The sequence below is a fragment of the Hippoglossus stenolepis genome, chromosome 4 (genome assembly GCF_022539355.2).
Source record: "Hippoglossus stenolepis isolate QCI-W04-F060 chromosome 4, HSTE1.2, whole genome shotgun sequence".
NCBI classification, from domain to species: Eukaryota; Metazoa; Chordata; class Actinopteri; order Pleuronectiformes; family Pleuronectidae; genus Hippoglossus; species Hippoglossus stenolepis.
In genome coordinates, this window is record NC_061486.1 from 14,297,193 (window position 1) to 14,313,744 (window position 16,552).

Genomic DNA, 16,552 nt, shown 5'->3' on the forward strand with positions numbered 1-16,552 from the left:
GCTTATGTCACACAAAGGTCTTTATTGCACTCCCTAAATTACAATGTGAAACTAAACTAACCGGATCACATGTTAACAAAGACACCACCTTGGTCTGGACTTTCAGGTGAAGACATCCTTAGTTTCCATGACAACTTCACCTTATTTCCATTAAAAGCATATGAAACAAAAATAACTGAAAACACCTCTAGTGTTGATAATGCAGCCCCACCCATTTTATTATCACTACTTAATCCATAAATTTCTCCGTAAAAAGTTATCTTATAAGTTTATAATGTAGATCTTTGATGCTGTAAGTACCACCAATTAAATTATATTCACTACTTCAGGTATTTTTTTATATATAATATATATATAAGTGTATATGTACAACCATGGAAAAGAAAATATTCTGTTATTTTCCATTGGGGTGCACACACAGGAGCTCAGTGGTTAACTCTGCTCCTTTACAGTTAAAGAAAGGTCGTGGATCATGGGCCAGCTGTTTGCCCATTAATGATCTTCCCTCGCTTGCTCTGGTTCACCCCTAACAGTCAAAAGCCATGCAGATCAGGAGAGCTAGGAGATTAAAAATTGTACATGTAAATGCAATCGCCCGGTGTTAATCCTATAATGGACAGGTGAGCTGCCTTTCCGCCATTTGTGCATGCAGGGTTAGTCTCCAGCCCCCTGTGACTCTGAATAGGAATAAGTAGGATGTTGGAGAGGGGTGGATGAAAGCTCCCAACCAGCCCTTTCAAAGTTATTTAACAGTCGCTCCATTATGCCGTTAACATACTCCTAGGATTATCTACAACACAACACAAAACTCCCCTATGAATATCAGTAGTTGCAAAAAAAAGGTTTAGATTCTGGCTGACTGACTTCTTTCTCTTTCCTTTTTTACTTGTCCGCCTGTTGCCACCACTCTGTCATCACTAAAAGGTTTTCCACCCATCGCCAAGCAGTCAATATATATATCCAGTGTGAAGCCACCGAGGAAGGTTTACCCGGCAGATGACATTCAGTGCAGCACCACAATCATTGCCTCCTAATTAATCAAATAGCCCTGACATTTCACAGCGCAACGCTTGTCCTTTTCCTGCAACTCCTCTGCTGTTGTACCCCTCCTTTCATGCATTCTGTCAATCCTCTTGTTCCCCCCATCCTTTGCTTTGCTTATCTACGAGTCTCCTGGCCTCCTGCTAAGTACCCCCTCCCTGCACCTCCAGCTTTTCATTCCTGCATCCCTCGCTCCCTCTCTTACTCCTTCTCTGTCTTCTTCTGACTCGTGCGCTCATCGGTATGCCGCTGCACGCCCTGCTGTCTATGCAGGCAGAGTTGAGAGGGAGAGAGAGGGAGGGAGGGAGTCACAGTTTAGCAGCGGAGACAGGATCCAGCTGGAGGGTCACGACCCAAAATGACCATCCGCGCTCGCACACACGCACGTACGCTCAATAAGTCATACACCCTCACTTCCCTGATGGCAGGAGCAATAGGTCATATGCCAACAACGCAGGAAGAGAGACACAGAGAGAGGCAGACAAAAGGAGAGAGAGAGCACAAGAGCGCTAGATTTAGGAATGAGGTGGAGGTGTGTTCAGTGCTTGCTGAGCCATAATTGCCCTGTGGTTTGGTAGGAAGCATAGAGACCACAAAAAAAGGAGGAGCTTCAGGGGCATGGCCTGCAGAAGAAGAGTGCTTTTGTACTAAAGGCATAAAGTTTCTTATGGATTCGACGGACATGGACACACACACAGACACACACACTGGCTTGTATAGTCTTTTCAGGCTCATATGTATTCAGAGCACCACAGAGAAATTTCACAATCCCTCCACTCATTGTTAATCTATAGTCCTTATCCTTTTATCCAAATTTGATAAGGTGCTAGACAGAAACCACGAATCCCAGAAGACGGAAGAATCTCCAAACTCCAGTTGAGGCTACTACAAACTTTTGAAATACCTCCCCGCTAACATTTCAGCCACAGGCCCTTCTTCCTATAGCTGACATTGGGCGAGAGGCAGAGTTAACCCTGGACAGGTGGCCAATCCAGCACAGGGCAAATTTTCATAATTATCACCAAAATTATGATGGGCTTTTAATATTGCACACTTGAAAAGACAAGAATCAGTATTTTGATAACAATGTTTTTGGTTTTCCACAAATTTTATTTCATGTCTGGGCTTAAAGTGCATTAAGCTATAGAAGGATTTGTATTAAAACTGCACAATAAAAAGATAAATAAAATGTCATGTAAGATACAACTGAACCTCTGAATAATGTACTTGACAGTCAGAGCTCTAACAGAAATGCATTGCTGGCTTGATCAGGGAAAGCATTTCGCATGAATTCCTTCCGTTGGTTTTATTTAGATGATGCGTTACACTGTTTTATACTTCAAATGTTTTTTTAAATCATCAACTGTATAGCAAAATGGTCAAATTCCGTGCAAATTATTATAATTTTTTTAGATTTGATCACTGTTTTATGTTACAGCTGTCTTTTATGTAAGTGAATACTGATTGTTAGGTGTTGCGTATGAACTCATATGCATTACTAATAACAAAACAGAGGGCAAAGGGGGAAGGGGGTGGCAGAGCTGAGCTGAATGGGGGCGAAGGAGCTGCATGGCAGGTGGAGCAAAGGATTGAGGGAGCCTGGAGGCTGGCGGAGGTGGACAGGGATGATGAGCTAAGTGAAGGTGGCAGGGGGACAGGTAAGCAGGAGGTGATCCTGACCTGAAGCACAAGGAGTCAAATGTCACCTCAAGCAAAAAACACAAGGATATTTGAAGGTTTGAGAGCTTGGTACCAAACTGTGAATGAGGTTTATGTGCTGCTGGACTGAGCTGATCATTGGTGCATGTGCAGATAATCATACAACAAGGAGCAGAGACAGTGAGAAGCACCAGACTCCCTCAGCACAGACACACACCGTGCACACAAACACAGAGACCGACGGGATACACTAGGGAGGAGGAATAACACTGGCAGACTGGAGCGTAGACCATGACACAAATACATCGGGGCTCAGTTTCCCTGTAAACAAACAAACACAAACACTCCTGCGGACACACACACACACACATAAACACACTACGTCCCTCTCATCAAGTACATCCCCACAAAAATGAATCTTATGGGACTAATGGGAAATTATTTTGCTTCTGATCTCCAATGTTTGTCAACATGAAAGATCTAAACAACATCCTCCCGGATAACTAAAGACAACTCGACAGTCTGTTGGAGGAAGAGAAAAAAAACATAAGCAGGGTTCAAAGCTCTAATCAAAGCTATAAAATTTATCTTGATGCTGTGAGGATTTTAATTAGAAGGAAATTCCCGCTGCCCGTGATTACTGAGGCAACAGGGGACTCCGTGTCTTTGAATCAGATGTTTATTCCTGCGAACAAACAAAAGGCAGATTATTACGACTCTTTTTTCTTTTTAAGTTGAAGATTAGTCAACAAATCCTGGAGCAGGGAAATGTTCCCGAAAAGCAAACCCAACACGTTTCCGGGTAAACTCGGCGGCTGCGGGGCTATCGCGAGAGCTGCGGGGGGAGGTTGGTTGGTTGTCACGGTAACGGCAGGTTGACACAGACGCTGCGGGCTCAGGGAGTGGAGCGTGCTGTCGGCTGGACATTATTATATACTCAACTATAAAGCGTTAAGTATTGACGTGTTTAGTCGAACGTGAAGACAGAAAAGTGGGTTGAAAAAGTGAGAGTTTGTCCGAACAAGCTGCGAAACCGAGGAGAGCCGCGGACAGTTCAAGGTGAGCGACACATTCTCAGCAGTGGGACGTTAGCAAGCTTTTAGCAAGTTAGCTTCACTAGCATCTTGTAGGAACTCTCCATGGGTGTTAGCGTCACTACACAGGTGCTGGAACCATAGAGGCGAGTTACCAGTAACTTTATCTGCTTCTTTACATCGACTTCTCCTGTTGGCATTAACCTCAGTGTTAGCTAACGTTAGCTAGCTGTGTAGCTCTTTTCTTGTTTAAATATACAAACAATATGGCACTTACATCCGAATACAGTATAACAGATAAAGGAGAGGTGCAGCTGTGTGGATGAATAAAGTTAAGAGACATTTTTTTTGCAACCCATATGAAAGAAATGAATCACAAGTAAAACAAATTATAAAGTTGCATTTAAAAGGGCTTGGGCTGGTTTCTAAATCATATTTCTCTGTAAAGCAAAGTGGTTCTTTTTCACGAGTTTCAGGGCGTTGATAAATAATAGAAGTTCATTATGAAACATAGAGAAGTTTAGATTTCGCTATCGTGTACTTGGATTTGTGAACCTAAAGTTTCCCAGTGAGGAGAATGACATTTCCCAGGAAGCTTTCTTTCAAATTGCCCATGACAAGTCCATAAATGATAATGTTCCTTTTCGGGGGGAAGGTTTCAAGTTTGACAATTTTGTAGGAAAGCCATTCATGCATATTTAGAGCCATAGAGCTTAAGAAATACATACTTTGGGAAAAAAGTGATCAGCAGTTTCAGTTTCATCACAAAAAACACAATTATATGTTTAAATTACAAATATCTATCATAACATGTCGGGGGATGGATGCACGCCATTTCTTTTTTCCGTTGGACCTCTTTTGCTTTGGGAAGTAAGGGGACATTTTAATTATCTGGTTCTCTTTTGTTGGATGGAGTTGTAAAATGTAATTGATGTAATGACGGTAGTTATGATAATGTTGCGTACAAAATTATAATTAAACATATTTCTACGTTGCTCAACTTCCAACATCTGTATGTAGTATGAAGTCTGAGCATAATATATATATATAAAAACCTGCCCTTAATGGTTATGAGGAGGTTTGTTCCCACATCTGGAGTCACTGTGTTGAAGCTATAACGTTTAAGATAAAGATTGAGGTGGTCAATAAAACAATAACAATGACTGTTGCAATATAATTTCCATCCATAGCAATATAACAAAAATCCAGTGAGATGGAATAACCAATTAAATAATATTTTTTAGAGTGTTTGTCATTCTCTGCCCACAAAGAAGAATTTAAAGACACAACTCTTTACACTTGAAATAAATAATAATGTTAAATTTATCATGATAATTATGGATATTGACCAATAGGAAATGATTTGTCATGACATCATTTTTGTCTATATCGCTCAGCCATAAATCAAAAACACTAAAACATTCAGTATATTCAGTATACCAGAGTGTGTCTGTCATCTGAATGTCTGCAATAAATGATTGAGGTCATGGCAGGAAAAGCAAAGATATACTTAATAACAATCAAAATGATCAAGGCTGCATCCTATCCACTGGTCTTGTGCGCAATGGCTCACGGATAGAGCTTCAATGGACACTTAAAGGTTACTTACATCAGTGGTTTTTCAGTTGTGACACAGTTAAAAAAATCTTCTGTGTAAAAAGGTCAGGTGGCTATCAGGAAACTTCTCATTTCATCAATGCTCTGATGCAGGTGCTGGTTCCTTGTTACCCACTTTGAGTGAAACCTTTTGTAGCCACTCACCCCGACCTAATGTCACTTTGCTATCGGCTGAGTTGCTAGGAGGTGTGGCTACCTCGCTGTATAAAATCCGTAATTGGCTTTTGCTGATTTAAAGAGGTTCCATCCTTTTTTCAAGCACATAAGTCTGCCAGACCCAATTTAAACACACCGGACGGCTTGTTTTAACTGCCTCTCGCACATTTGAGCAAATCTCTCGCTGTTATTTTACTCATTTCATTGCAGCAGTATTAATTTATAGCGTTGTGTGATTTAGCCAGGGCCCAGCGTGATAGCCTGTTTTATGTCATTACTGTTGGGTTTTTATTGCAGAAGAGACTCTTTGTAAAAGTCGCAGAGAAATACGCCGGAGGAATACCAGAGCCCACAGACAGAGGAGACATGAATTTAAATGACTTCGTGGTGCTTCATAACAGCAAGGCCAAATCCGTCAAACTCAATGCCAGGTAAGATGAGATAAGATCAATGATTTGATTTAAGGCAGTTGGTAGAAGCCCATTAGGGTTTCTTCGTTGCCACACTTTTACCATCTATACCTGAATGGCCATTTCACAAAGTGGAGTTCTGGGCAAGATAAACCTTGTGACCGGGATTCTGATAGTTTTCAGTGCTCTGTATTTGTTACCTTAATAACTGCCCAGTGCAAAATTGAGTCCAACCTCCCACTGTAGTTTCTCATTTGCCAACAGGTAATTGACTGAATTGATGGCTTGCTTGGTGGTATCCTGATCCAGTGACTAATTGATTAAAGTATGGATCAGTCATGGCAACAGGGATCTATCAGTGCAGCAGATGAATTGAACATATTGATAAAAGCCTGGACGTCCAATCTGGAAGAGCAGGTCATTTGTATGATTGATTGTTGTTGATTGATTGCATATATGTGTGTGTTTGTTGCCATAGGAACCTGCAAGAGCTACAGATGGAGACTGTGACTCTGTCCCTGGAGAGCCAAGACATGGAAGAGAAACTGCAACAGCTGAAACAGAGCATGAGGAAAGAGAAGGAGGAGAGAGGGTGCGTATCAGTATCACAGTCAGTGCACTGGAAAAGGAAGAGAAAGGAGAGGGAGAGGTGGAGAGGACGAGCCGGGGCAGACTTAAGTGGGTGGGTGAGAATGGAAGTAAGACAGCTGAAGACGGATATGAGGTGAGTGAAAAAGGGAGGGAGGAGAGAGAAAGAGAGGATAGTAAATTAGTATGTGCAGGATGAGCTGCAGCAGATGTAACAGAAATCACAGGGGGGGGGGGTCGATTCACTTTCCTAAATGAAGTTTCAACTTACTTCACCAGTTATTTTACTGCTCCATGTGTTGTCTGCTTTCCATCACGTGTTTGTTCCTAGTTTGTGGTGATGAAGGTTTCTTGTGTGGGATTTAATGTGAATCCAACTATGGGCATGAAAGGACGAAGCTGCCCATGTGTCTGACTGTCCAGGTCATTAACTGAGAGCACAATACATCAACAGCTACATAATTCATCCACATGAAATTGAGTAATATATTCAGGATTTGATTCAGTATGTGATGATATTAAAATTGCACCATTATCTTACCATTATCATACCGACTGTCAGTGTCTGCTTAAAAATCACATTAAATAGAAGTTGTAACAGAAATGTGAAACAAAGTTGGAAATAGATAAATTATAAGTTGGTTTTGTTAAGCTGACACTGTGATGAAAGATTTCCAACAGATAATAATAATTCACTGGCATATTTTTTACAAAACCTAAGGCTTAGCTTCAGAAATCACCTTCGTCCATTTGATGTCTAAGTTGTGTTGGTTGCAGAGTTTCCATGAGGAAAAATACATCAGAGAATCTCCGAATGCCACAGCTAATCACATAGTGAGGAGAGCTAGTGAGTAATGGAGAGACAGGGAGAGAGGTAGAGCAGGTGTGAAACAGACTGCATCAGCTGCAGCAGAGCAAAGAAAGTCGAGAGTTATAGAGATGGAGGAGGTGACTAGATGACAGATAGGGGGACGGTCGATGACTTCTCTTCCCATAAAGGTCATGGAAAGGTTGCGACTGAAGGGAAAAAAGGAGAAGTCAGAAAATCTGAAAAGCCACTCATAGATAAAGTAGGCTCTCACCCATCTAGTGGATTATTCTAAAGGTCAGTGGAGCCCTACAGACACTTGGTCCTGACAACTTGTATCAGATGTTCCTCATATTTTCCATTCGCTGGCATTAATGGACAGCAATGTTAACCGCAAGTGAAAGACAATAATGAGAGTGAATGTTGAGCATGGACGGATTTACTTAAAATGTAAGTAATAAAATACCAGAAGTATTTCATTCCTTTTAAATATTTCTCTTTCTTTTTTAATATGAGTAAGCAGGTTTGCAGTCCACAGAAACATGTATAATATTGGGCAGTATTCAGTTCAAGTGAAACTCATAAAAGAAATAATAACTTAAAACAGAGATAAAAAATAATGCACCATTTGGTAGAAGAATTAGATTAGCAGAATTAGCAGATTTAAAACTGAAATGGGGCCGAACAAAACTAATGATAGCAAGTTTGAACGGTGGAACTGGGTGGTTCATGCTGGGCGGGCATAGTAGAGGGCTGTTCCTTTTCTTTTTTCCCCCTACAGATATCCTAATGGTTTGTTTTTGGGAACAGGCTGTGTGCAATTCGAGTGTTTTAATACTTTCATGGTATTTATAGAGCACCCAGACCTGCTTTATAATCAAATATGACATTGGTAAGTCACTTTCTATGCGATGGGACCTTTAACATGGACCAGCTCATACTCAAACAAAAGGATGTAGTTAAAACCTGTTGTGGAATGGCTGAACTGCTGAAAACAAAACCCCATCAGATCAGAAAAGTCAGGATCCAGCAACAAAAGTGCCAAGTTGACAACACTGCCTCTAATCGCTCCTCTTAAGACTTCATAAAAATGAAGGCCAGTGGGGGAAACGCCAACAGTCAGCTGGGTGACCAGTGGTGTAACTTCATCGCTCAGTCAGTCAGGGACATTCACATTTATAGGGATGGCCCTGCAGTACACAGGCACATACACACAGCCACACACAAACACATGCTGCTACAAATTTATATCAGGCCATTACTGTTTTGTGTGTGTGAGACTATTCAAATTAAAAAATCTTACATGCACATCCTTAAATAAATTTTAATTGGATTTGACAGCTCACACATTCGCACACAAACAATAGCATTTATTTCCCCTCACCATTTTATTACAGCGTATGTACCTGGTCCAGTACTGTGACTATTATCCAGCAAATTCAGATTGAGGGGCATTCTTGCCTGTGTGAGCAGGAAATTAATTTGTGGGATGAAAACAAACTCCAGTTATTAATGTGATTGTTTTATTCTCCATTCCAAGTTCACCCCATTTCATCTAATTCCATTAATGACTCAGAGATGTGTTACCCAATGTGAAGTTATGGAGAAAAATGTAATAGGGGTGTATATCACAATATATGAGCACATAACTCAGAGACAGCTTTAGTGAGAAGCAGAGTCCGTATATTAGACACAGACACTTTCAGATAGTAACAGCCAGAAAACGATACACACAAACACACATTTACAGGCAGCGGCGCTCATTACAGCATCAGTGATTTAAAGCTGAGGTATGATGAGACGCTCTTTACACATTTTTAATGCTTGCTTCAGATTTATACAATATCCCAAAATATATTAGTATCGTAATGAATTAGGAAATGTGTTGTGTGTGTGTGTGTATATGTCCTACTCTATGAATACTCCTTTGTTTATCAGTAATTAAGAAGCCATACATCAGCATGGGGATAGGGCCATCTTGTCCAGGCAGCACAAACGATAAGCACATAAACACAGTGTTTCCTGTCACACTGAAATACGGCAACATTTAGCGCTCTGCCGACCCCAAAATACGACAACGCGTGTGTGTGTCTGCCTTTCGTGTGATTTTGATACTAGTCTCCAATAAATAATGGCCCTTGTGTTGCAGGCTACAGAGGGTACGACTACAAACTTTTTTCAGCTGTATCTATTTAGTGTTCCTTAATTTGTAAAGACACATTCATCTCGACAGGACAGGAGTCTTGCCTCATTCCCATGTCTTGACCGACCTGACAAAGATTTTACATTTGTGTGCGTCAGCTTGAAAGAAGTGGAGTGCAGTGGGGATTTGTGTATATGCGAGAGGGAGTGAAGGTGAAGGAGAAAGACTCGGCTGCCTCAGTTACTAAGTGTAAATAGAATACATACTCTGGATATGACGCGGCTGGGAGGTAACTGAAAAAGATTCATATTCCATTCAAATTATGAATGATACTTTAAAAAGGCTGCCTTATATTAATACTGCTCCAGTGATTTGTTTCGGCAGTGGTGTCACTAATCAGTCTGAACCGTAGACTGGATTGAATGGTCACGTGTCTCCATCGCCACCTGGGGGCCGGCTGCAGTATAGACCATAAACCCTGCCTCCTCCATGTTGGTGGATGAAACATGGGCATCTAAAAATTCAAAGTACACATCAATGTTTCTCAAAGATGGTTCCTTTCTTTATATGTTTGTTTTCTGGTAAATTGGATTTTAATTACTTATGTGATGCTATAAAAATGAGGTGAATCACCATGATTGATAGCTGAGACTGAATTGCAATTGGTCGAGCATGTGTATTGGGCAGGACCTCACTCCACTCCCCAATTGCTACTGCGCAAACTGTGGCTCTAAATGCGCAAGATGGCAATGCTCATATCCGGGACATGGTAGCTTAAGTTCTGGATAGCGATTTCTGTATACGGCCTGACTTGGAATGTGCAGAGCTGTTGTCAAGGAGAGTATAACTGTAATAGAACAGTTTAACACCTGTCTCTTCCTTCTAAAGGACTTAACTTATTAGCAGTGTTAAGAAAAGTACTATATAAAAAAGTTCATTATTCTAGAGGGGAATAAGGGGCTCTGTCATTTACAGCAAGTCTTTTAAATCAGGTGACATGAGTCAGATGATAAGTTGTGCTGCTGTCTTTCATGTGGACCCTCCTGCCATACTGTTTAATCAGTTTTTCCAAACACGGCTTGTTTTGTTGCTTGCTAGATTAAAATGGAAGGTAGAAGAAAAGTTTGTCGCACACATGATGAAGCTAAAAACCCCTGAACTAGAATTGAAGACGGGCAGTCAAGGATTAAATGACATTATCGAGTGCTAAAATAAAACAGATCCACATGTCCTGTCAGGCTTTTACAATTGACGCTCACGTTAATGTGGCTTCCCTTCCTCCTGTCTTTTATCGTAAGGCTTTGTAGCGATGCAGCAGTCCTTTAGATGTGAAATCCAGCTTAACACTTTGAATCAATTAATTTGTAAGCCTCTAATGAAAAAGAGGAAACAGTTCTTATCACTTCTCCTGTGACTGACATGGGAAAAAGCGGACGCGGAAGGAGGTCTGGCAGTTAATCAGGTGTTCTGGTGAATAATGTGAAGGTTACCTGGAATGTCCTCTGTTCCCCCTCAGAACATGTGGGTGTATGTTTGAAGTGCCTTTACTGTAGATCTTCAGGCTGTGATTTATTCTCAGACTGTGGAGTGTACCGTGTGTCTGTGTAATGCGCACCATGTGTTATGTTTTTCCTCTCTCGATTTATCTCTTAGATCTCGGTGCTGCCGGACTAGGTGAATTGTTCGTCTTTGTCTTAGTGTCGGGATACACTCGCACACACGCACACCCTCATGTAGGCATCCTAAAGGATAGGCGAACAAATTCACTTTGCTGAGAGGAGGTGCGGTATAATCAGTTTGTTGAAGAGCACACAGGCGATAATAAAGCCAGACCGGCAGCTTGGGGCGAGAGCAGTTCATCATTCTCTGTTTTGGCCTGCCGATTTAATGTAGCTTTGTCTTTAGTCCTGCATGGCTTACAGACACTAGCTCTTACCTTAAGTACAGTTGAGGTTTCCATTTTCTTGCTTCCTCTGCTGTCTCACTGCTGTGCTTTTTCTTTAGTCACATTTTTTAGTCTACGTGTGTGCTGGATTCATTAATTTCTTTGCTTTTAGCACCAGTTTCAGTCTGTAGCATTCATGTCTACCATGCATATGCATTGACCTGCGACCAGCATTGTTCATGCTGGACTAAAAAGTGATTATAGGATTCAATTAACTTTCTGTAAGTTTATTTCCTGACAAGTCTCCACATCCTCCACCATCCAGAGATGAAGCCAATAGTACTGATGATGCCATTTGTGCCAATGATGTCATTTGGAGCCAGATTTTGTACAGTAGCCATTTGGGGATTGAGTTATTGACGGGATTGAGGACCTGCCAATACGTGCCCACGACCAATCAAAGTCCCAGCTGTCAAACATGACTTTTCACCTTGTTTTTATAATCATCAGAAAATTTATTAAAACTAAACTTGAACATCAGTCTGATAAAAAACGTCTAAAATAACAGAAACCATCTTTGAGAAAAATGTATTACGCTTGCACTTTTGACTTACCCTCTCTGTTTATGACCTTTCCTCTCATCTCACACTGGGAGAGAGGGAATCCAGAGAAGACACAATTATTTTGGCACGAGACTTTAAAGTGTGTGTGCATTTGTGTGTGTGGGGGGGACAGATGTTCTTATTTCATCCTTTGGGTGAGAAGCCTGGGTGTGTTTATGTGTGTTGTCTTGTGTTTGCCAGGATTGAATGTGTCCAAGTATGACAGGTGGTGTTTGTTAAAACATTTGCTGTTTCCTCGCTTTCATTGCATTATATCTGTTTATCATTTAGAAATATAGAGTAGCTCTGAGCTGACGTAAAGAACTCTTCACTCTGTCTCCTCTTCCTTGACTTTAATATTTTTGACGAGGTTGCATTTGGTGTTGTGATGTTTGCTTCCAATATGCAAGTTGTGATCAAGATAGTGATAGTGTGTGAATAGGTGTGAGTGTGTGGGCGTGTGTTTTTTTTTTCATGAACAGGTTTAATCAGGTCACAGCATGACATTTTTTCCACACTGCTGGATCAGACTATCTCACACACACACACACACACACACACACACACACACACACACACACACACACACACACACACACACACACACACACACACACTCACAAACATAGGCTGTTATTGGTATTTAAAAGCATTGGAAAATAAGTAGGTGTGATCGAACTTTGTGTGTGTGGGAATATGTCTGTTTATTATAAATAAATAAACGTTCTTATTTTGAAGTGAGTGTTTACTCATACGTGTACAGTAGCTCAGTAAATGTAACTGAGCATGAGTCTGCGTGGATTAGATTGTGAGAGACACACAAACAGACACACACACACACACACACACACTTTATCTCTCCAGGTTGCCTGTCCTGAGGGGACACCCTGTCATCCCGCAGACAGGGGTTTGCCTCAACTGTCTCCCTATAGCGACAGTCCAGTTGCCAAGGTGATGTTGCCGGCGTGATTAGCTGACGCCCACCCTCAGTGTCAGCGCAGCACAGCAACGGTGTCAGGGGTGTTGGCAACTCTTGTCAACACACACACACACACACACACACACACACACACACACACACACACACACACACACACACACACACAGTCAGAGACACACTCTCACTCACACAAATCGAGTCTGACAGACTGCCAGCTCAATCCAAAATAAACTTCTTTCAAAGACAGCCAGACATCACAATAGCATAAATAGCATAAATAATTCAACAACATGAGCATGAATAACTCATGTCAAAATGAGGATTCCTCTCCACTTCTTCACTCTCTGCTGCTGACAGGAGCGTCCTGCATGTGTGTCGAATTGGTTCTTGTATTTGCATCTGCACCTATGTCTGTGTCTGTTGATGTTTAAGTAAGTTTATTTCTGCTAACCTCTTGTGTGATGTCTACAATTTATGTTGCCAAAGTCAGATTGTTGTGGAGGTAAAGGTGTGTGTCACTGTGCATATACTTAACACCTTAAGGACCACTTTTTCCTGGATTTTGGTTGAGGTAGTTTGGATTTAGTCATGTTATGCCTGTTTCATGCTGATATTTATTCTTCTTTGACATTGGTTTCTTTTCTATTCGAAGCCTGGCATTGTTATACAAATTCATTCTGTAGCAAAAGTGCTTTCATTGCAGTTGTTGCCAAATCTTCCAATTCTTTCACAGTTTGAGAATGTTTTTGTTGTGGCTTGCACAGTCGCTGCGGTCATGTTAAACTATTTATCCATCTACTACTATGATTTATTAATTATATAAACTCAATTTTGTGTAAACAGATATAACAAGAATATTTCCTAGAAAAGGATTGATCAGTTTTTCTGTGCCTGTGTTGCATTTTGTTGCTAATTACCGAATGAAAGTCATATATTTTCTCTGTCTGCAGGCATTCAGGAGGGTTTAGATGGACGTCTGGACAATGTGGTTCTTCAAACAACAATGTAACAAACAGCGCAAAGAAGTTCAAGGAGAACAGACTCCAGAAGGTACACCAGATGTTTTTATGATGTGTTAATTTTGTATATATGTATATATATATATATATAGTCATATACTTCCTGTTAAACCTGATTTCTAAGGGTTACCTGCACCATTATGGATGTCTTCAAATGTCCATATATATCCCATATGTGAATTAAACATATGTGCATCCATGAAAACACCAAGGACACCAAGCATGGCTTGAGATAAGATTGCACTTTGCACCCAGGAGCTTAATTTTAGAAATTATTACCATAGATCTAGATCTAGTTTAGTACTGCCTTAGAGTGAAGAAGACCGAGAATGATTTCATTCTCATCATTTTAATTTCAGCAGAGGCCAGCGCCTGCTATTAAATATCCCCTTGTAGAGAATACGGATTCTCATTGAGAGGCAATAACTGTCATGTCCAGCATAGTAATTTGTAACAAAATGTAAAATCTAAAATGAGAAGGTTAAATTTCTGTGGTACATTCAAGGATACTTTAAATTGTAGTATTTATAGTCACCAGATTGACAACATGTAAGGGCTGCAATCAAGAATAGATTGACTCATTTTATGATACAGACTCAATATATGTAAAAGAACCTCTTATGTAGCAAGTTTTTATTCATCAATTTGTTTGTTTGCACATTAAAGAAATGCTGCAAATTTAGGAATAGGTCACATACTTGCATACAAATTCAGGTCACTCCCACCCTCCCTGTCTCCTCCCCAGCTGTCAGCAGGCAAGATGAAGATCCGAATGCTGAAGACTGAACCGCTGACAGGTGAGCAGTTTGCACAACCTGGCCCAGACGTGTTTCCAAAAACCATTGGTCCTTTGATAGACTACCTTGTTCTGAAATCCTCTCTACCCTCCATGATGATGTTAGCATTCAAGAGCCGCTACAGGGCACCACCCTGCTAACTGGAACAGGTTCAGTGTCTCGCCCACACTTGACTTCAATAAGTTGGATACTTGCCCATAGCATAGGCCAGTCTGTACAATTCTCTTGTTAAAGATTGATCTCTAACCAGTAGCAAAACTTGGCAGTAGTAGTAATGTTTTGAACACGCACAAGCACAAAATTACACCTTTTAATTAGCATTTTTGAAAAAATGCACAGATGTAACTTATTAAATCTATATAGCAACAGCAAATGTAACTTTATAAGGATTGGTCTGGTTCTTGTCAAATATTCTTGTATAAACTGTGTTTCTGTGCTCGTCTCTACATTATTGTCAAACAAATATCTTTAAATGTCAGTGATATTAAATGAAATCCCCCTGGTCTAGTCTAACAGAATATTTGGTCTTTTTAGTCCAGCCTCAGCCGCCCCCTCTGCCTCCTACCATTGGTCCTCGGACGATAAGGAAAAACAGGCTGACGGGAACAATCTGTGGACAGTGTGAAGTCAAGACAGCTGGACTGGTAAATGCACACAAACACACCCAAACAACACTGTGTGGCTGAAATTCTTGTATATTTAATGTATGTGCTTTCTATCGGACCAAAACTCATCAGCCTCCTGTGTTCATACCTTTTAAAAAATGTCCAATGAGACAAACTAATTTTTTTTTAGGCATCAGGTGTCTAATTGACCTCTTATTTTTCCATAATTTCATGAGCCGAGCTAAGATAAAATGTTTTAAGTGAATTTGTAAATTAAAACCAGGAATCAAAAAACTTGACCTACACTCATAATTAAAAAGCTGAATCTGTCACTTGCCTGTTTATTTCTCTCTTTATTCTACTTGTCCATCATTTTCCATCTGTTTGTGCTTTACTGTCCCCTCTTCTGCCCTCTTTCTCTTTCTCCTTGCAATATGTGTTTATCCTTCTTTCTTTCTCTCTTACACACTCGCAAATTGTTGTCATCCCACCAACCTCCCCTTTCCCCCCCCTCACTTATATCCCTACCTGATTCTGTCTTTCTTTTTTCACCCCCTCTATCATGTTTGTCTGTCTGTTTCCTTCCTCTCCCTGCCGCTGCCTCGCCGTGCCCCTGCTGTCCAATCTGGCGGGTCTATCTGTGTGTTTGTGTTTGCACTGATAACAGTTTAGCTGGATCCATTCATCGATACCCGAGACCTCTGAGGGCATCATTGTTTATTCTTTCTCTCTCTTCATCCGCGGCTGCTCGAGAGGAGGGACTGTGGCCTGCAACTGTATGTGTGAACAAGAGGAAGGGAGAAAGCGAGAAATGAAAAGCCTTGGTGTATGTGTGTATAGCAGTCTGTGGCAGACTGAGCCGAGTAATGCATGCTTGATGACCAGTCACTCCCACATCCCCGCCTTCTAAATCCTCAGCTACTCATGTGTAATTCCTATCGTATTTCTGACTGCCAGCAGAGTTTAGTATTGAATAAATGATGCTTCTGAGAGACAGTGAGACAGAGAAGGAGAGAAATAGTTGTAGAAAGAGAGACTGAAAGAGGGAATGAAGGAAAGGGGAGGGACTGAACTGATTCCACTGACAGCCTCCATTTTTCTGCCACTTTGTTTTGGAGTAAGGTATTTTTAAGTGCAACACACACATTGTGGTAAAATGTAATGTGGTGATTTGCTTGATAGTGCATCTGATGGTGCTGAATCGTCCAATGAAGGCTCCAGTGCCCCCAGTGCCCCTTAGTGAGGGGC

At 41.0% G+C, this 16,552-nt stretch overlaps 1 protein-coding gene across 1 annotated transcript in view; it reads left to right on the forward strand.

The window, feature by feature from the left end:
* The first annotated feature begins 3,568 nt into the window (after positions 1-3,568).
* Positions 3,569-16,552, forward strand: part of zbbx (zinc finger, B-box domain containing) — a 45,278-nt gene continuing 32,294 nt past the window's right edge. The window contains exons 1-6 of the mRNA XM_047339654.1: positions 3,569-3,759; positions 5,805-5,938; positions 6,396-6,509; positions 13,834-13,933; positions 14,648-14,699; positions 15,234-15,343. Coding sequence (XP_047195610.1) covers positions 5,874-5,938; positions 6,396-6,509; positions 13,834-13,933; positions 14,648-14,699; positions 15,234-15,343 — 441 coding nt within the window. The 5' untranslated portion in view covers positions 3,569-3,759; positions 5,805-5,873. The remainder of the gene's footprint in view (positions 3,760-5,804; positions 5,939-6,395; positions 6,510-13,833; positions 13,934-14,647; positions 14,700-15,233; positions 15,344-16,552) is intronic.